Source organism: Bombus vancouverensis, chromosome 17 (assembly GCF_051014615.1).
Source record: "Bombus vancouverensis nearcticus chromosome 17, iyBomVanc1_principal, whole genome shotgun sequence".
Taxonomy (NCBI): Eukaryota; Metazoa; Arthropoda; class Insecta; order Hymenoptera; family Apidae; genus Bombus; species Bombus vancouverensis.
In genome coordinates, this window is record NC_134927.1 from 1,450,647 (window position 1) to 1,471,777 (window position 21,131).

The window sequence follows — 21,131 nt, forward strand, 5'->3', positions numbered from 1 at the left end:
GGGAAGATAGGCTTGGTGTCCGAATGTGAGTTCGAATGGCGTGTAACCAGTAGAGTCGTGTATCATTGTATTATATGCAAGGCATACAAAGTTAAGTTGATCGTCCCATTCTTCATCCGAATTTTGCTGTATCGATTTTAACATGTCTGTTACTACTGCGTGTGTCCGTTCTAACGATCCGTTACTTTGTGGGTGGAAGGATGTAATTTCGACCAATCGCGGGGAGACGTAATCGCGAGGAGAGACGTCAACGGGGATCGTAAATCCCCGTTACGATTATAACAATCGACACCACGAATTGATCGATCCCCTGATTTCCGTTGAGATAATAGGGGTGATTGAGTTTGTATAACACTGTGATTCACAGAATTATAAATTATATATTTCCAACACTTAGATTACACTGATGTAGAGAAACAAATAGTCAACAACTTGTCGCACGAAGATGCGATAGATATGTACGCTAGAGCAGGGCTCTTATAATGGAAATTAATGTATTAATGGACTTAGCACTATAATATATTTAGGAGAGAAGATGTATGTTCGACAACACCGAGAACCGACAAAAGATTTGCGTGAAGTATGCGACTCTCGCGCTATGTGTAGACTGCCGCGTTAGACGTTAGTTTTAGACTTTTTTCATACGGAAGAAAAGTTCGGTGTGGGTGTGCCCCTGTGCCTAAAGAACGCGGATTCGTTGTTCCCAATTTCGTTAGGAAAAGTGAGGGTAACGAACCGAGGTGTCGATTGGTCATGACCTGCATTACTGCTCGAAGGGATGAGTAGGGAGTCTCCTACCATCGTGGTGGATAGATGACTGTGTGCGTGAGAAAAATCTAGCTTGTTTTATTACAGGGCTATTCAGATTTTCCTCATGGGTGCATACCCGCTTTCTCCGTGTTTTAAGTGCGACTAATAAACCCAAGGACCTCTCTAAAAAACCAGATGTGCGTCGAACATACTTTTAGGCTTAAGACATTCTTCAGGATAAACAGATTGACGACACATGGCGAAACAATACAGGAAAGTGAAAGTTATGGTGGGCCCTTAGGTTTATTGAGGGTCGAAGTGACGTTACGCAGGTCGGTTGTTGTCCGGTCGCGCGGGCTGGCGTGCAGATGTTTTAGGCGGCGTAACATCCTCCCCCCGTTGAGAGGGCACCGATCAAATTCTGGCTGTGGAGTCAGGTGTGTCGTTGATGACCTCCTTCGTTCCGTGTGGACGTTCGGCCTCGTCTGGATCTGGGTGGATGGGTAAGGGGACCAGTCTTTTGACACCGCGGTCCAGGATGCTTGTTGCCGTCTGCACGGTAGCGGTCCGGATGATTCCGTCGGCTCCTGGATGGACCTTGATTACGCGGCCCAAAGGCCACTGCATAGAGGGCACGTTATCCTCCCTGAGGATTACTACGGTGCCTTCACGAATGCTATGTTTGCCCTTGTCCCATCTGTTGCGGCGGGTTAGCTCATTTAGGTATTCTCGATACCATCTGCTCCAGAAGTGCTGCTTAATCTGGTGAATGCGCTGCCAAGTGGATAGCCGGCCTGATGGAATTGCCCTGAAATCACGCTCCCGTAAACTGGTTAGTGTGTCACCGATCAGAAAATGTCCGGGAGTGAGGACAGGAGGATCTTTCGGATCGGATGAGATGGGAGTCAGTGGGCGTGAATTGAGAATGGCCTCAATTTCTATCACGAGGGTGTTGAGGTGCTCAAAGGTCAGGAGTTCCGTGCCGACCACGCGGATGAGATGGCGTTTGAACGCTTTAACCGCGGCTTCCCATAGACCGCCAAAATGTGGTGAGTTCGGGGGATTAAAACGCCATTGTATTTGTCGGTCGGCGAGAAAAGTCTGTACCCTATCCTGGTGGTCGTCGGACTGCAATAGCGTCCGGAGTTCTTGCAGTTCCCGGTTAGCCCCAACGAAATTGGTGCCGTTGTCGGTGAGGATCGTTGCGCAGTATCCTCGCCGCGAGATGAAACGGCGCAGCGCGGCCAAGAAGGCGTCGGTGGTTAGGTCGCTGACTAACTCTATGTGGACCGCCTTTGTCGCCAGACAGACGAATATGGCGGCGTACGTCTTGATTTTACGTCGGTTGCGGTCCCTCCTCTCCTTGATGTAGAATGGGCCGCAGTAGTCGATTCCGACGTTCGTGAACGGCCGCGATTCGGTAATACGCGCCTCTGGCAAATCACCCATCAAGTATTCCACTGGTGGAGGGTTGGCTCTGCAGCAGCGGACGCACCTTCTGAGAGTGCGCCATACCTGGCTACGGCCGTCGATTGGCCAATAGCGCAGTCTCACCGCGTATAGTGTAGCTTGTGTCCCCGTGTGATGATTGTTCCGGTGCTCTTGCTCTATAATTAGCTCTGTCACCGGGGACTTTGGTAGGATGATCGGGTGTTTTTGGCTGAAGGGTATGGCGGAGTTGGCTAGTCGTCCTCCTACCCGGAGTAGCCCATCTTCGTCGAGGAAGGGGTTTAATGGCTGTAGTTTCCCTCCAACGTCCTCGCTTCGATTTTTCTGGAGGATCCGAATTTCAGGCGCGAAATGACTGGATTGGACGATTTTTATGAGTCGGTTGTGCGCTGCAGTCAGTTCGTCTGTGGTGAGATGGGCAGATCGGTGTTGCTTATGTCTCCATCTAAGACACCGGGCGACGATTCTTATTAGTCTTGGCCAAGACGAATAACGATGGAGGAGTGTGTTATCGTTAATAGTCGTCTTCAGACAGATCGTCTTCTTTTGCTCCGGGAGGTCGACTACCGGTGTCGGATTCCAGACCGGCCAATAGTTGTCGCTTTGCAGGAGCCACCTTGGCCCGTTTTTCCAAATGGACGGACATAGGAATTCCTTGGGCGTCTGGCCTCGGGAGATGAGATCCGCTGGATTATCGTCGGTAGGCACATGACGCCAGTCGGAGATATTGGTCTTGGTCTGTATCTCAGCGACTCGATTCGCCACAAATGTCTTCAAGGTGTGCGGCGAAGACCTGATCCAATGGAGCACGATGGTGGAGTCAGTCCAGTATACTATCCTCGATATCTTGGTCGTCAGGGCCTGTCGTATTGACGAAATCAAGGATGTCAGAAGAAGTGCCCCGCTTAATTCGAGACGTGGTATGGAGAGCGATTTGAGCGGCGCTACCTTCGACCGCGCCGTGAGGAGTCGATTCCAAATATTGTTCTTTCGGTCCGTCGTCCGCACGTAGACGCACGCCCCATATGCCCTTTCGCTAGCGTCACAGAATCCGTGTAGCTCAATTTTCGTTGCGGATTCTATGATGGTCTTCCGAGGGAACCTTGCCGCATTTAACAACGGCAATTGGGTGTGGTATTTGATCCATTCGGTGTGTACGTCTGTCGGAAGGGATTCGTCCCAATCTACCTTCAATGTCCAGATCTGTTGCATAATCATTTTTGCTCGAACGATTACCGGCGAGAGCAATCCCAGTGGATCATAGATTTGTGCGATGACGGAGCTGATTGATCGCTTTGTGACTCGGGAGGTGTCACTGTTCGTCTTGACTGAATATAGTATGGCATCGTCGGCTGAATCCCAAAAGACGCCGAGTGTTTTTAACGTAGATGACTCACCGAGATGTAATTTCTGGTTGGTGTCTTCCTCAGGTAGTCCTCGTAGCAGATCCCGATCGTTTGATGCCCATTTGCGGATATTTAGACCGGCTAGCTTAAGTAAGTTCGTGAGATCATTCCTGACTGATAAGGCTTCGTCCTTCGTATCGGCTCCGGTCAACGCATCGTCGACATAGAAGTCTCGCCGTAGGATCTGCGCTGCTCTCGGAAATCGAGGTCCCTCGTCTTCTGCCAGCTGTTTGAGACACCGGATGGCCAGATACGGGGCTGCGGATAGACCGAACGTTACGGTGTTGAGTCGGTAAGTTTCGATCTCTCCGTTGTCAACACGCCACAGAATCTTTTGATAAGGACGATCTTCTGGACGTAGGATGAATTGACGGTACATTTTTTCGATGTCGCCGGTAAGGACATATTGAAATGACCGGAATCTCAATAGGATGTGTCTCAGGTCTTCCTGTAATTTCGGGCCCGTATGAAGGGCGTCGTTTAGGGACACTCCCGTGGTACTTGAAGCTGAGCCGTCGAACACAACTCGGAGCTTGGTGGTGTCGCTCGATTCCTTGATCACGCCGTGATGTGGTAAATAATATCCTTGGTCGGTGGCGTGATCCGTGTTGATCTTCGTCATATGACCCAAGTCTAAATATTCTTGGATCACAGCACTGTACGCGGTTTCATATTGTTTGTCGCGTTGGAATCGGCGATGAAGAGAGGCGAGCCTGCTCATTGCAGCGGCCTTCGATGACCCTAGTGAGGAAAGCTTTTCGTTGAATGGTAGGGCAACGATGTATCTGCCTTCCTTGGTTCGTCGGACATGGTTTCGGAAATGTTCTTCACATAGTCGTTCAGATTCCGAAAGATGCGTAGTGGCCGGTCCCTCGTCGATCTCCCAAAACCGTGCGAGGTCCTCTTGCAGAGCCGTTGTAGTTGCGTGGAACGTATTTATCGCGGTTTGGGACGCTGGACTCCCCCCGATTACCCAGCCGAACCGTGTTTTTTGTAGACGTAGTTCAGGTTCGTCTGGTTGCGCCAGGTTGACCTGCCCGATGCACAGCGACGCAAATGTTGATCCGGTGCTAAGTAAGACATCGATCGGGGCTGGGCAATGGAATTGGGGATCGGCTAGTTGAATATTTCTGGGTAATCCCAGACTCGAGGGGTCGATGGGCTCGCTTGGTATGAAGGTCGATATGGCGGGGATAATAAGAAATCTCAAAGTTTTCTTATACTTGCCGTCCGTCGACGTGATTGTGGCCGTGGTGTATCGTTTTGCCGTGGTGCTCAAATTGTCGAGGGCTCCGATCTGGATCGCACATCTCCCTTGTTTTATACCGAGGGAATTCGCGAGCTTGTCCGTCATGAAGTTCATGCTCGACCCAGTGTCGAGTAAGGCTCGGGCTCGGATTGGTTGTCCCTGTTTGTTCAAAACCTTGATCTGTGCTGTGGCCAACAGATCATGATGCAGAGGGGTATGGGGAGATGTGTTTGCTAGTCCGATCCCCCTTGCTGTCGTAGTCTCAGACAGTCAGTTGTGCCCCGGTTGGGACTTGGACGAGAAGGTTGGGGTGGTGTTCTGGATCCGGGCTGAGTGTGACTCGTACGAGGCATGCTCTTTCGTCCCTCTTGGAGACGAAGATGTCCGTCTCCGTGAAGTGTCGGATGTTCGCCTCGACTTGTGGGACGACCGCGACTTCGAAGATCCAGATGGTGATTGTCCGGTGGGGGCTCGCTTGTGTGACGAACGACTGCCCGACGACCGACCGCTCGGTGCGCGACTGCCCGACGACCGACCGCTCGGTGCGCGACTGCCCGACGACCGACCGCTCGGTGCGCGACTGCCCGACGACCGACCGCTCGGTGCGCGACTGCCCGACGACCGACCGCTCGATGAGCGACTGTCCGACGACCGACTGCTCGGCGACCAACCGCTTGCCGATCGCCCGCTCGACGATCGACCGCTCGAAGATCGACCGCTCGACGACCGTGAGTCTACCTGGGTTTGTTCGCGGTGTAGATAAGTATGATGTAGGTGACCGCAGATACGACACGAACCCGATGTACACTGTGTCAGCGAATGTCCTCTGCCTAGGCAATTTATACATAACGATGCCTTCTTCACGATCTGAAAACGTTTGGTCGCTGATTTGGCCTTGAAGACTTTGCAGTGTCTGATATCGTGAGGCCCGTTGCAGGTCGGACACACCACCGTTCTGATGGTTGTAGCAAGGGTTCGCCCATGCGGTATGGTGGTCCGCTGACGGTGGTGTTTGTGGGCTGACCCTTTTGATTCCTTCTCTTTAGAGAGGAATTGAGTCCCGTTCGCCCGTGTTTTGAGAAAGTCTATCAGATGCTGATAGGAGGGCACCTGTTGGCGGGGCAGTGTGCGTTGCCATTTACGCAGGCTGGACGAGGGCAATTTCGACGCGATCAATTCGATCATCGCTATGTTCGATGTGACGGGCTGTTTTAGGTGTTCGAGCGCTTTTAGATTTACGCTGAGGGTTTCCAACAAATCCTCTAGGGCTTCTGGAGTTTCCTTTTTGATTTCCGGATAGTTGCACATCAAATTCCAATGGCGCATGCAGATTTGGAGGGGGCAATTGAACTTGTCCTTCAGTGTGTCAAGCGCGATGGAATAGTTGGCCTCTGTGAGTTCTAATGACTGGATACTCTGTGCGGCCCGTCCAGTTATAGATGAGCGTAGATGCTGGAACTTTTGGACATTCGTCAAACTTTCGTTACGGTCCACTATGGATGAGAACGTGTCGTAGAAATAGGTCCAGTTCTCGAGGGCGCCGTCGAATTGGGGCACGCGGACCTCTGGAACGGTGGTTGGCTCTGGTTTCCGGCGTGTCTCACCTATGTTTGTAGTCGACGGGGTTGTTGCTGAGATTTGCTCAAAGAGCCCTAGGAACCGCACGTCAAGCTCCCGATGCTCTTGCGATAACGAATCTACACGCGCATCTTCCCCCTCATCTAACACATCTAACTCGTATTGAACCTCGAGTATCCTCTTCCAAAGTTCATCGAACGAGCTGCGGCAAGATGTTAGGACGAGTCTGTTTGCCTTCCCGGACGCTTCGTATTCATCGAGTTCGCGTCTTATGGCTGCTAGTCCACGGGCTAGGGCGCCTCGTCTACGCCGTAACGTGCTGATTGATTCAGCCTGGGCCATATTTTATTTTAATGATATGAACGATCTTACCTTGATCAAATGGACGTTGATCTGGGATTCGGTTGATGATCGTTACGATGCGGCGTGGGTTCGTGTAGATGCTGAGCGACGGAGGTGTTTCTCTCCGATGGCGGTTCCCTTGATCAGCTGACTAAGTGGTTGGAACTTGGATTTCACGCGACACTGTATAGTCACTGGTCAGTGCACTTTTTGGCGACACGAAATCCGGCTCGAAGGACCATGTAATTTCGACCAATCGCGGGGAGACGTAATCGCGAGGAGAGACGTCAACGGGGGTCGTAAATCCCCGTTACGATTATAACAATCGACACCACGAATTGATCGATCCCCTGATTTCCGTTGAGATAATAGGGGTGATTGAGTTTGTATAACACTGTGATTCACAGAATTATAAATTATATATTTCCAACACTTAGATTACACTGACGTAGAGAAACAAATAGTCAACAACTTGTCGCACGAAGATGCGATAGATATGTACGCTAGAGCAGGGCTCTTATAATGGAAATTAATGTATTAATGGACTTAGCACTATAATATATTTAGGAGAGAAGATGTATGTTCGACAACACCGAGAACCGACAAAAGATTTGCGTGAAGTATGCGACTCTCGCGCTATGTGTAGACTGCCGCGTTAGACGTTAGTTTTTAGACTGATTGTCGCTCCTTTTTTCATACGGAAGAAAAGTTCGGTGTGGGTGTGCCCCTGTGCCTAAAGAACGCGGATTCGTTGTTCCCAATTTCGTTAGGAAAAGTGAGGGTAACGAACCGAGGTGTCGATTGGTCATGACCTGCATTACTGCTCGAAGGGATGAGTAGGGAGTCTCCTACCATCGTGGTGGATAGATGACTGTGTGCGTGAGAAAAATCTAGCTTGTTTTATTACAGGGCTATTCAGATTTTCCTCATGGGTGCATACCCGCTTTCTCCGTGTTTTAAGTGCGACTAATAAACCCAAGGACCTCTCTAAAAAACCAGATGTGCGTCGAACATACTTTTAGGCTTAAGACATTCTTCAGGATAAACAGATTGACGACACATGGCGAAACAATACAGGAAAGTGAAAGTTATGGTGGGCCCTTAGGTTTATTGAGGGTCGAAGTGACGTTACGCAGGTCGGTTGTTGTCCGGTCGCGCGGGCTGGCGTGCAGATGTTTTAGGCGGCGTAACAAAGGATGTCGTTTTGATATGTTTGATTTTGAAGGCGTCTTCGTACTGTTGCATTAAACTAGATATACAATTCTGTCCGCGGTCAGTTAATATCTTTTTTGGAGCGGAAAAGATGTAAATGTAATGATTCAAGAGTGCGTTCCAAATTGTTTCCGTTTGCTGAGTTTTTAGTGGTACGAGTATTAAGTATTTTGTCAATTTGTCATGTATGGATAGAATGTACTGATTGCCTTTTTTCGTCTTTTTCAGTGGGCCTAATAAATCCATAGCAATTTTATCGTTTGGTTCGAGGGGTGTGTCGGTGATACAAGGTTCTTCGCGCGGTCTGATACGTGTAGTTTTAGATGTTTGGCAGGTGTCGCATGATTCTATATGTTGTATGCGTTTCATCAAATCTGGTACTCTGTGCCGTTCACGAATGCGGTCGTATGTCTTTTGTATACCGGGGTGTCCTACTAAATCGTGATTTTCTTTCAATAATTCGTCTATTTCTTCATCGCTATATGTTTGAATTGGTTCCCATGCAAAATTTAATTCTTTTACGGTGTCGTTCAGGAATAGTAAAATTCGTTTGATCGCGTTCTTCTCGGTCTCTGTGAAACTGTCGTCGCCTATACCTATCTTTTCGTTTATACGAATAATTTCGTTTAATTTAGTTAACCATTCGATTCTGTCGTAATTTCCTAGCTCTGTTTTGGATAATTGACAGAAAGATTTACGGTTCGGAGTCATTTTGAGAATTTTGGGTAACGCGTCGGTAGATTTTTCCCAATCGTGATATTTTTTATCGAGTTCTATGTTCAAATTTTCGCGTCGTCTGGTCAGAACATGTATTCTAGATAGTGCGTCGGCTGCAGTATTATCTTTTCCTTTCGTGTATTCTATGTCGTATTCGTATTCTTCTAGTTTTAATCGCCATCTCATCAAGCGTGATGAGGGGTCTTTGCAATTCTGTAACCATTTTAGTGCTTGGTGATCGGTTCGGATGAGAAATTTCCGTCCTAACAGATATTGTCGGAGGCGTTTCACGGCCCATACTATTGCTAAAAGTTCTTTTCCCGTAGTGGAATAATTTCGTTCCGGTGGGTTTAGAGTTCGCCAGATCTAACAACATGGATGTCCGTCCTGTGATAAGATTGCACCTATACCTTCGTTACTGGCGTCAGTCGTTAATGTGAATGGTTTCGCAAAGTCTGGGAATTTTAGTACGGGTGATGAACAGAGTTTGTCTTTTAATGTCTGGAATGCTTCCTGGGTTTTATCTGTCCAATGAAATGGTGTCTCCTTTTTTGTAAGTTCGGTCAATGGTTTCGCGATCTTAGAAAAGTTTCTGATGAACTTACGGTAATAACCTGCTAGTCCTAAGAACGATTTGATGTCTGTGGGATTACGTGGCTGTTTGAAATTGCTAACGGCTTCTAATTTTTTGGGATTTGGCTTTACACCTTCGGCGGTTACTATATGTCCAAGATATTCTAATTCTGGTTTGAGAAATTCGCACTTGTCCGGCTGTATTTTGAGTCCGAGTTCGCGTAGGCGTTGCAATACTATCGCGAGGTTGCTATTGTGCTCTTCAATCGACTGTCCGAATATTATAATGTCGTCTAAATATACGAAGCAATGTTTATTTATGAGTCCTCTTAGCGCGGTATCCATCATGCTTTGAAATGTTGCAGGTGCATTCTTTAAACCGAATGGCATCCTATTGTAATGATAGTGTCCTTGTGGTGTGGAGAATGCTGTGTACTTTTTAGAGTCTATGTCCATTGGGATTTGGTGGAATCCGGAGGATAAATCGAGGGCTGAGAAGAATTTTGCGTTGCCTAGTTGGGATAGTATGTCGTCTATGTCAGGTAATGGATATGCGTCCTGGTCAGTTAGTTCGTTTATTTTTCTGAAGTCTATTACAATTCGCCATTTCTGTTTCCCTGAGGCGTCTGCCTTTTTTGGTACTACCCAGACTGGTGAATTGTAAGGAGAATCAGATGGTTCTACAATGTTCTTTTGTAGCATTTCGTCCATTTGTCGTTTGATTTCTTCTTTATGGCATTCAGGCGGTCGGTAACATTTTGTGTTAATGATTTTATTTTCTTTTAACGTTATTGTGTGTTTAGCAAGGTTAGTGCATGGTAATAAGTCGGTCTCTAGATTGAATACGTCGAGGTAGAACAGCAACATCTTTTCGATTGGTTCACGGAGGGTTTTCTCTATATGCGAAAGTCTAGCTAAATCTTTAAACGTGGAGACTTGATCGTACGTATTTGAATTTTCGATAAAATTAGTCATTTTGGCTGGGCACTCACCACCATTGATAAAGCATATCGTTGTCGGTTTTCCTTCCAGGTAGACTGTTTTTGACACTGCTTGTTTTGGAGGTACGTCGTTTTCCTGTTGCAATAAAAGTATATTATTGTCAAGTTTTAATTGTTGATTCGAGAGTTCAAATTTGAATTTAGATAGGGCTGGCAAACCGAGTATGCCGTCTTCTATAATTGGAAAGTTGTCTTCTACCACAAAAAATTCTAGAGTTTTGCCAAATAGTTTTATCAAAGCGTGTTCGTTAGTTTTAAATTTAGAGAATTTCCGTTCTTTTGTTATTCTTGGTCGTAATACGCATCTTCGCTTGAGTATATTAATTCCTGCTCCGCTGTCAATGAGGAATTTATGTCGCTGTCCGTCGGATCGTAAAAGTACTGTGGGTAGCCTTCCTGTTGTGGCGTTAATTCGTAAGTCTGGTCTATTGGTTTCTCTATTTCTTCCTTGTGTGTCTCGAGATTGTGGACTGCTGGTGGTCTCGGAAATTGGCTGGGTGTTCGAAAATTTTTACATTGACTGGAGACATGTCCGATCTGGTTGCATTTGAAGCATTTTAATTGTGTCCTTTGGACAAGTGGTATTTGTTCGGTTTGTCGGAAGCTTCTTGGCATTGGATTGGGTGTTGGAGTTGGTTTTTTAATGATCGGATTAGGATTATTGGTTGTTAGTCGTTGCTGCTCAGGGAGTCGTAATCGTTCTATTGGTTTTGGTCGTCGATTTTGATCTTCCCTGAAGAATCGCTCGATGTCGGTGGCTTTCTTTTCGGCTTCAAGGATATTGTATGGCGGATTGGCGAGTAGTAATTGTCCTATTTCGCCTTTCAGGCCTCGGATAAAATCGATCACGGAGTCTTTTAAAATCCTGTCGTTCATAGCTCGTCTAGTAATTTCGTCACAGTATTCGTTCGTTATACTGTATTGTAACTTATTGAGCGCTCTGCGGAACCTGATGATATAGCTTTGCACACTTTCGTCGTGACGCTGTCTCGTTTCGCGTAGCTGGTCTTGATGTTCTCTAACAGAGTCTTGGATGGCTACGTTTCGTCTTAGGGCATCGTACTGGTGTGCGTATTCGTATATCGGTATATTGCAGATGGCCATTGCGGCTTTACCCGTGATTTTCCCGATTTTGATCATTTTTAATAGTAGCGTGGGTTCGCTACACATGGCTCGTAATTCGCGTACTTCGCGTATGAATTCTTCTACTCCGATATTGTCTTCGCCGTTTAATTGCGGAATACATACTATCGCGTCTTTGGCCCGTAAGCTCGGAGAGGCGAATTGCGGTGGACGGTCTTCGTAAGAGGGATGGTTGTCTTCTTCTGTTCGAATTGGAACGCATGGTGGGGAAGTTCTATCTCTCGCGGCAACAGATTCGTCCATAGTAATAAGGGAGCCTAGTTCTGTAGTAGCGACGCGTCCTATTTTTATTTTGGAGATATTTTTGCCTAATAGTTCTATTTCCGCTGCACGCTTCTTATTTTCACTGTCGGCCGTCCGTTGTGTCTCTTCTACACGTTGCGCAAGAATTTCAATTTGTTTTTGTATCACGTCGAGTATGGCACGAATCGAATTGTCCGTACCTCCGTTTGTAGAAACGGTTTCAATAGTTTCGACTTTGTCTTTTCGTGATGTGGGCATGATTCTAATTAAGCTTATTGATTCTGAACTAATGTTGCTATTTGGACTCGAAGCGCTTGAGAAACTGGGTTTTCTCACACGGTATCGTGAAAATGAATCCAGATTTTTCAGCTTACCGTAGTAGCTATGACCGTTGAGGAGTCTCAGGGATGTTTCCTCTCTGGTTGGTTCTAGATGCCGAATCTTATTCGTAGGCTTGCTCTGCGCTGACCGTAGTCCTCTCGTCTAGTTTCACCGTAGTGGAACGTTGAAAGTTGCTGCAGGGCTTCGTAGTAGCAAAGATTCGCACTGGGTCCGTTGATCCTTCGATCTTCCATGATGCGCGTACGCCGAAATCGTAATTTCGTTTGCACTGAAGTGAATAGATCCTGGCAGGATCGCCAAAAATGTCGGGTAAAATTAAGATAAAAATAAGGAACTTGTTAATTTCCGAAAAGGAGATGAAGTTCTTTTTATTTTTTACTCAATTTATACAATTTTTTCGGTTCGCGATGATACACTTTCGATACTTGGATTAGTTAAGAATTTTTTTTAGACTGACTGGATGATTTTGAAGGGAGCATTTATATTCTTCCATTCGTTGGAGTGGGAGAAGGTTTTGTTTATACTTAGTGTAAACTTCGGAGAACGGCTGGAGTGATCGAATGCCACTCAGGCGGCAGAGAACGGGTGCTGACCAGACGGTCACACGCGATAAGGCGTTCGGAATTTCGGTTTGTTATATAGAGCTGCTCGAATTTCGTCTGTGACACCGTAATCGTTTAAGTTTTCAAGCAAAATCCGTAAGTGTTCGAATATTCCTATTTTCGTGTTACAATTTTTTTCGAGGTATTCATTGTCAACGTTCATATATGCAAATCGATGCGTTAAGAATATTGGATGTTCTGTTACAGGTGCCAAAAATACATGGCCTATTTTTATCGGTATGGGGTATACTCGCATTATATGCCATGCCGAGTCTGTTAGCAAAGGTATGGTTATTTTAAAGAAAACTACTTTTGACAGTGAATACCGTTAATCTTGATCTTGATATCTAGAATGAAATGATAATTTTTGTATTTCGGTTCTAATGCTGTGTTATAAAGGTGATGTCCTAATGCTTTTTTATAACTCTCGATAAACATTACATGATCAATGATTTGAGGGCTAAGGATCCCTGCTTTTCCCATATTTATAGAGTTGAATATTCCTGTTAAGAATCGTGGATTTTGATAGCCGAAATAATGTTATAGGAACACTAAATTCACGCTGGAAGTTGCTGGAAGTTTCTTGGCATTGGACTAGGTGTTGGAGTTGGTTTCCTAATGGTTGGATTGGGATTATTGGTCGTTGGTCGTCGCTGCTCGGAGAACCGTGATCGTTCCATTGGTCTTGGTCGTCGACTGCGATCTTCTCTGAAGTATCGCTCAATGTCGGCGGCTTTCTTTTCAGCTTCCACGATGTTGTATGGTGGATTGGCGAGTAATACCTGTCCCATTCCGGTTTTTAGGCCTCGAATGAAATCGGTTACGGAGTCCTCGGTACCAAATTCATCCTCATGCGGCACACAAATATTGTATGCCCGTAATTACCGTAGTGGCGGCACTTGCTCCAGAAGGCTGGTGACCCGCTTCATTTATTTTCGGGGCTCGATGGTGGCTTCCCTGACGGAGACATCGGCTTCTCCTCGTAAAAGAAAGGTCTCATTTCGCTTCGTAATTGATCCGTCGTCCTGATGTCGCTCGTGAGTGCTAATCTCATTTCTCATTTTGGAATCTGTAAGTACTCAATCAGGCTCTGATGCATTTTCTTTCGAATATGCGAATTTTTTCCATTTGGGAAGCTGATATGTTGGGCAGCCGTAGGTTATGATCGGTCTGATTAGTGCTTGGTAGCATAGTATTTTTAATTTGCTGCCGAGATGTTTGGAGTAGAATAGCTTTTTTATTTTCCAGAATGCTTTATTGGCCTTAGTAAGTTGAATTTCGGTGTGCTGCTTGTAGTTTAATTTGTAATCTATGTTTACCCCTAAGTATTTTACGCAATTTTTGTGTGGTATGAGGGCCCCTTTGTCTGTTTTTTCTCCTAGTTGAAATTTTTTGCAGTATTCTCTTTCTATTGGGCCTATTTCACTTGACTTGGGTCTAAACAGTATGGTTTCGCATTTGCTTGTGTTGATTTTTAGTTTCCATGCGTGGTAATAGTCGTTTATTTTTTTGAAAAGTTCTTGAAGTTCAGTTTTTATTGTTTTGGTTTTGCGGCCTGTTACGTAGATGATTAGGTCATCTGCGAAGGCTATGGAACGTTTATGGGTGGATGTATCGAGATTAAAGAGATTTAGTAAGTCACTGTTGTAAATACTGAAAAGTAACGGGGAATTTACTGTACCTTGTTGTAGACCGTTTTTTATGGAGAATTCTTTGCTTGATGAGTGTGAACCTTCAGTCATTACGAATGTTCTGCTTGTGATCATGTCCCAGACTATTTCAATCAGGTATTTAGGAAAATTTCTCTTGATCAATTTGTATATGAGACCTGGGATCCAGACTGTGTCGAAGGCTTTTTCGAGGTCTATTAAGCAGGCGGCTACTCCATCTTTTGCGTTTAGAGCCCAGCAGATGTCCGACGTGAGTTTGTTTATTGCGTGAATTGTGGAGTGTTTGTGTCGGAAGCCGAATTGATTCTCTGGGATTATGTTATTTTTTGTGCAGAAGGAGGTTAGGGGGTTGTTTATGATTATTTCGAATACTTTGCTTATGTTGGGGAGGAGACTTATGGGTCGTAGGTTTGCGGGCGATGAGCCGTCTTTATCCTTTTTTGTTATAGCTATCAGTTTGGCTTTTTTCCATTTTCTGGGGAAGTATGTGTTGTTTAGAGCATTGTTGAAGAGTACTATGTAGTAGCATTTTATTTTGTTCGGTAGGCGCTTGAGTAAGATGTTTGGGAAGCCGTCGAAGCCGGAGGATTTTTTGTTGTTTAGTTTGGAGAGGATTGTGTTTAGTTGATTGTAATTTGTGAAGTAGTTTATTTCTGGATCTGGTTGTTTGGGGTTGTCTGCGGTGTTTTCGTTTGAGAATGTGCAGACTGTTTTGTTTAGCGTTTTGTCTTGTTCCATTTCATTTTTGAGTTTGTTTGTTTCGGTGATGATAATTCTGTTTAGTTGTTCTCGGCCCATGTGTTCGTTTTGCGTATGTATTTTGGAAAAGTGGGTGCCGATGATGTCTAGTTTTTCTATTGTTTTAGGTATTATGAAGTTACCCGCGGTGTCTTTGATGGTGTTGTGTATCGTTATACCTGCTTCTTGGGTGAGGGGGGCATTTTCTGGGGGCAATTTGAGAGGTGGGATGGGGTTTTGTTCTTTTGGTCTAAAGATTTGATTTATTTGTGGGAACACGTTGGCTGAGTCGTTTTTGGAGATGTTTTTTGTTTTGTTTGTCCAGTAATGGTTTATAGAAATTGCGTATTCTTGTTTCAGTTGCGCTTTTATTCTGTGTAGTAGGAACTGTAGGAATTCTAATTCTTCTCTTTTGTCGTAAGAATAGTTAAATTTTATATTGTTTATTTTGGAGAGTATGTAGCTTTTATCTCGATGTAGATCTTTTATTTTATTGTTTATATAGGGCTCGCATGAATTTTTTTGTTTTATGATTGGCACGGATTTTTGGAGAGCGATTTGTGTGTGTTTTTCTATTTCGTCTAAGAATGAGTCGATTTGTCTGTTTGTTAGGTTGACGTTGTTGTAGATCTTTAGGTCGCAGTTTTGTTCGAGTGTGTTTTGGAACTTTTTCCAGTCTGTCTTTTTGTAGTTGTACCTGGGTGTCTCGGTCTGGGTTTCGAGTGTTAGGAAGTCAGATGTGTTTTTGTTAATTTGAAATACTAGGGCACTTATGGTCACTGTCATAGGCTACGGTTTTTAGGGTGCTATTTGGACGTAGGGTTTGAAATTTTTATCGCGCATCTGCTAGGCATATGTCCAGGTATGAACCTCCTTTTGGGTAAGAGGGTAGCTCGGAGCTGTACAAGTTTGTTTTGTAGTGAACGCTTTTATTGTCTAGCCAGTTTCTAATGAAGTTGCCTCTCGTGTTGTTTATTTCGTTTTCCCGGCTTGTATGTTTTGCGTTAAGGTCTCCTGCTATTATATAGTAGTTTTCCGGTTTGTTGAGCTGCAAGAGTTCGAAAAGATTATTGAATTCGTAGATAAATTCTTTCTGGTTTCCGTAGGTTGCATAGGCTGCAGTGATGAATAAATTTTCCTTATTGCTTATTTTTATTTTTATGATCGTTGTTTCTAAGGTTCTGAAACTTGTTATTTCATCAATTAGGATCGTTTTGTATTTTATAGGGTTTTTTATGAGGATCGCTGTTCCTCCTCCTTGACTGGCGTTCGGTCTGTCGTGTCTTATCATGGTGTAGTTTTTGAAGTGTACATTGTGTCTTTTGTTTAGTTTTGTTTCTGAGGTGAGTACCATATCGGGGGCTTCTTTATTTATTAGGGTTAGCATACTGTATCCTTTTTGGTTTGAAATTAAAGAGTTAGCATTTATTGCAATTATTTTCAGATGTTTTAGGTTGAATTTATGTGTTTTTTGCTGTGATTGTTGGTTTGGCGTGTTTTGGTTATTCGTCATCTGTACTATTGAAAGTGCTGAAGATGGCGTCGAGCCTTTCTTCGTGCGTTGATAGTGTATTTTTTATTTCGTTTAATTGCATTTGTTGTTCTTTTAACGCTTGGAGAATACCTTTTTTAAAGTCTTCGATAACGTTTATAATGTTTGCATGGGGGGAGTTATCGATTGTGATTGGGCTTTGGCTTGAGCGCGGATCTAAGTTTGCTGATTGTGATGTGTTTTTGATTGTTAGATTTGGTTTTGTTTGCTGTTTCACTACGTCAGAGAACTTTAGTTCTGGGACGTATTTGCGGCTTATTTGGGCAATTCGTTGTGTCTTTGCTTTTTTGTCTTTTTTGACTAGTCTTTATCGGCTAGCTTTTTACGAAGCTCTACGAGTTTGGGGCAACCTTTGTATGACGCGGGGTGTCCGTAGTTTTTACAGTTGACGCAGAATGTTTTGTCTTTGGTTACTGCGTTTTCCCTTTTTATTTTGCAGTCGCCTGGGCCATGGGGCTCACTGCATTTAACACAGCGGTAGTTTAGGTTGCAGTTTTGCGCTGTGTGGCCTAATCGCTGGCATTTGTGGCATTGAGTTATGTCATCCTTTTTTTTTTTTTATTATTTTTTCCCATTTTATCTTGTAGTAGTTAAAATGGTTTATTTTTAGTTAGGTTGCTTATATTGCTGTCGGGGGATAGCTGTATTATGTAAATTGGGAGCAATATGTTGTTCTCCCTTGATCTTTTTGTCGTGAATCGTGTGACGTTTATGAATTTTACGTCGTCAATGTGCAAGGCTTGTAGGTCTGTAAGTATTTCTGTTTCGGTGTAGCTATTGTCTAAACCTTTTAACAAGTATGTATGGTGTTTCTCTGTTTTGGGTGTGTTTGTGTAGAAGGTTGTGTTCGCTGAGAGGAGTGTTTGTTTCGCTTTATGGAAGTCGGATAGGTTTCGGAGGTAAAGTGCGTGTTTACCTGAGTGTATTCTTTTGATATGAAATTGCTTGATGTCTGCTATTTTCTCTATGAGCATTACCGTGTCCTTTGGGTCTTGTAGGATTATGTTGATGGGTGGCGGCCTGTTATCTCTTGTGGTGGGAGGGGTGCTCGTACGCTCCTCCGCGGAGCATCCGGTGGGGCGTCCGTCCGGTGCTCGGTCCCCCCTTGGCGATGCTGGTGGCGCCGGGCCTCCTGGGTTGTACGATGAGGCCTGTCGCCCCTGCGGTGTTGATTGCTTTGGCGGTGTGGTGGGACTGTGTTTTCCCATTTTGCCACGTAATACTTGGTTTTTTTGTCTTATTTGCTCTGGCGTTGAGCTCGATATTGGGTAGTTTGCTGGTCCCGGCTGTGATTGTGGATGTGGTTCTGATTCTAGTAAGCTAAATCTGTTTTTTGTTGAGATCGCTGGGGGCGAGGCAGCTTTTATGGGTCTCATGTTTCCGACTTCCTTAGTCCTTTCGTCCTGGGCGGAGAGATGCTCTTCTTTTGTGTTTCTTAGGATATCTTCTAATCCTTTGGTCCTGGCAACTAGGTTTGGTTGGGGGTTGAGTTTCCGCTTCTTTTGCGCGGACAGTCTTAAGCTATTGTTGATTTCCTTGGCCGCTTTTTGCGGATTTATTTTTCTTTTGCCTTGCCTTTTGCATCATTCTCGGTAAATTCTATTTTTTTATATACTTTTATTTTCTTATTTTTTTTTTAATTTTATTTTTATTTGTTTTTTTATTTATAGCGATGATGTCACTGCAATATTTTCAGGACCTAAGTCTGATGTCCCTTTTTGGGCTGAGGGGTCCGTCCTGTTTGGAGGTTAACGAACAACTGTTTTTAGTATGTGTACTACCGAAGGAAGTAATTCTCATTTTGGCACACACCTATATTTCTTTAAATATTCTATTTTTTGATCATCAGAAACAAATAAGAAAACTGTTTACCTCAGCCAACGCTCAAACCGCGTTGAGTGCACTCGTTCTCGTCCGATCACGAAAGTTAAGGAGCGCTGGGCACGGATAGTATTTGGATGGGGTGACCGCCTGGAAACTCCGTGTGGTGTTGGCTTCTTTTCCTTTTTCCAATATTTTTACTTTTCTTGACAATCTATTTTTAATAATCTACAATCGAAGCATCGAGAATGAGAAATGTTTTATTATTACGCGACCATTATCATAAATTGTATCATTCTCATTTTGGCACACACCTATGTTTATTTAAATATTCTATTTTTTGACCATGGAAAACAAATAAGAAAATTACTAATTTCAGCCAACGCACATACCGCGCTGAATGCAATCGTTCTCGTCATATAATTACCGTGCGCTGAAACAGGCTAGGAAATCAACTGTCCGCGCAAAAGAAGCGGAAACTCAACCCCCAACCAAACCTAGTTGCCAGGACCAAAGGATTAGAAGATATCCTAAGAAACACAAAAGAAGAGCATCTCTCCGCCCAGGACGAAAGGACTAAGGAAGTCGGAAACATGAGACCCATAAAAGCTGCCTCGCCCCCAGCGATCTCAACAAAAAACAGATTTAGCTTACTAGAATCAGAACCACATCCACAATCACAGCCGGGACCAGCAAACTACCCAATATCGAGCTCAACGCCAGAGCAAATAAGACAAAAAAACCAAGTATTACGTGGCAAAATGGGAAAACACAGTCCCACCACACCGCCAAAGCAATCAACACCGCAGGGGCGACAGGCCTCATCGTACAACCCAGGAGGCCCGGCGCCACCAGCATCGCCAAGGGGGGACCGAGCACCGGACGGACGCCCCACCGGATGCTCCGCGGAGGAGCGTACGAGCACCCCTCCCACCACAAGAGATAACAGGCCGCCACCCATCAACATAATCCTACAAGACCCAAAGGACACCGTAACGCTCATAGAGAAAGTAGCGGACATTAAACAATTTCACATCAAAAGAATACACGCAGGTAAACACGCGATCTACCTCCAAAACCTACCCGATTTCCATAAAGCAAAACAAATTCTCCTCTCAGCTAACACAACCTTCTACACGTATACACCCAAAACAGAGAAACACCATACATACTTGTTAAAAGGTTTAGACAATAGCTACACCGAAACAGAAATACTTACAGACCTACAAGCCTTGCACATTGACGACGTAAAATTCATAAACGTCACACGATTCACGACAGAAAGATCAAGGGAGAACAACATATTGCTCCCAATTTACATAATACAGCTATCCCCCGACAGCAATATAAGCAACCTACTAAAAATAAACTATTTTAACTACTACAAGATAAAATGGGAAAAAATAATAAAAAAAAAGGATGACATAACTCAATGCCACAAATGCCAGCGATTAGGCCACACAGCGCAAAACTGCAACCTAAACTACCGCTGTGTTAAATGCAGTGAGCCCCATGGCCCAGGCGACTGCAAAATAAAAAAAGAAGAAGCAGTAACCAAAGAGAAAATATTCTGCGTTAACTGCAAAAAACAGTTCTGCCCGAACAGCCGAGCTAAACGGGCGTGTAAAACAGTGCTTCAGAGAAAGTGCGGCAAGTGGGGAAGAGAAATTTAAGAACGGTTACGCCTATAGCCAAACAGTGGAAACCCGTGTCTTCTATCAAGAAGACTAGCAAACCTACCATGGAGAATATTGCACCAATAAAAATTATAAACAAACAAGATCAATACTACATATACAAAACAACAGATACATCAAAAACAAGTCAACCAACAAACCAAGGACAGGACTACTCAGCCACAATTGAAGTTGACATGGAAATCAACAAAGTAACAACTCAACAGGACGAAAGCTGGAAGGTAGCCAGCTATAACAAAAAAAGAAAAATAACAGGTAATCTAGATACGGAAAAGCAGCGATGGCTGCAAGAATTACCGCTAAGAAACTCCTTCAGCTCGCTAACAGAAGAATTAGACGACGACCCAACAAGCAATACCACAACTCAACCAACACACATTACAAAACCTCCACCAATATTTGTTGAGACGCAAATAATAGACTCGCTTATTGATCAACTTAACAATATTGTTGGAAAGGATAATTACACAATAAAACAAGCAAAATTAGAACAGGTAAAAATCCAAACAAACACACCAGAAAATTATAGGAAAGTTATAAAAGAATTAAGGGGAAAAAATGCTATATACCACGCGTACCAGCTCAAAACGGAAAGGAGCTACAAAGTAGTTATAAGAGGACTGCATCCAAAAATTAACACAAAAAAACTAAGTGACGAATTAGCAAATATTGTCCACCAAACAAGAACTATAAACAATATTACAAGGTACGATACGAAGCAACCACTACCGCTATTCTTAATAGAATTAGAATCTAAAAATAACAACAAGGAAATGTTCGATATTAAAAAAATTTTAAACACATTAATTACAGTCGAGCCACCCAGGCACAAAAAAGACATACCACAATGCATGAGATGTCAACAATATGGACACACTTAAAATTACTGCAACAGGAACCCGGCGTGTGTCAAATGCGCAGGAAAGCACCTTACAGTGAACTGCCCAAACACGGGAAAAATAAATAATGTAAAATGTTGCAATTGCGGTGGAAATCGCCCAGATAGTTACAAAGGCTGTTTAGTAAGAAAACAACTTCAAGGTAAA

The 21,131-nt window shown here is 44.3% G+C and overlaps 1 protein-coding gene and 1 pseudogene across 1 annotated transcript; one reads left to right on the forward strand and one right to left on the reverse strand.

Moving 5' to 3' along the window:
* Positions 1 to 1,164: 1,164 nt before the first annotated feature.
* LOC117165188 (uncharacterized) lies at positions 1,165 to 6,774 on the reverse strand. The gene is made up of 2 exons (XM_076626145.1): positions 5,652 to 6,774; positions 1,165 to 5,039 (listed from the first exon to the last, which is right to left on the reverse strand). Exons 1-2 carry the CDS (start codon positions 6,772 to 6,774, stop codon positions 1,165 to 1,167), a joined length of 4,998 nt encoding a protein of 1,665 aa, XP_076482260.1.
* Positions 6,775 to 18,443: 11,669 nt separating this feature from the next.
* LOC117164560 (5S ribosomal RNA) lies at positions 18,444 to 18,563 on the forward strand (annotated as a pseudogene).
* The last annotated feature ends 2,568 nt before the right edge of the window (positions 18,564 to 21,131 follow it).

Bases quoted from the DNA above. Each gene is read 5' to 3' on its own strand.
- LOC117165188 (XM_076626145.1), bottom strand. From the start codon at position 6,774: ATGGCCCAGGCTGAATCAATCAGCACGTTACGGCGTAGACGAGGCGCC. The intron at 5,040-5,651 runs GTTCGTGTCGTA...TGTTGGCCACAG, and splicing joins GCTGACACAGTGTACATCGG to CACAGATCAAGGTTTTGAAC.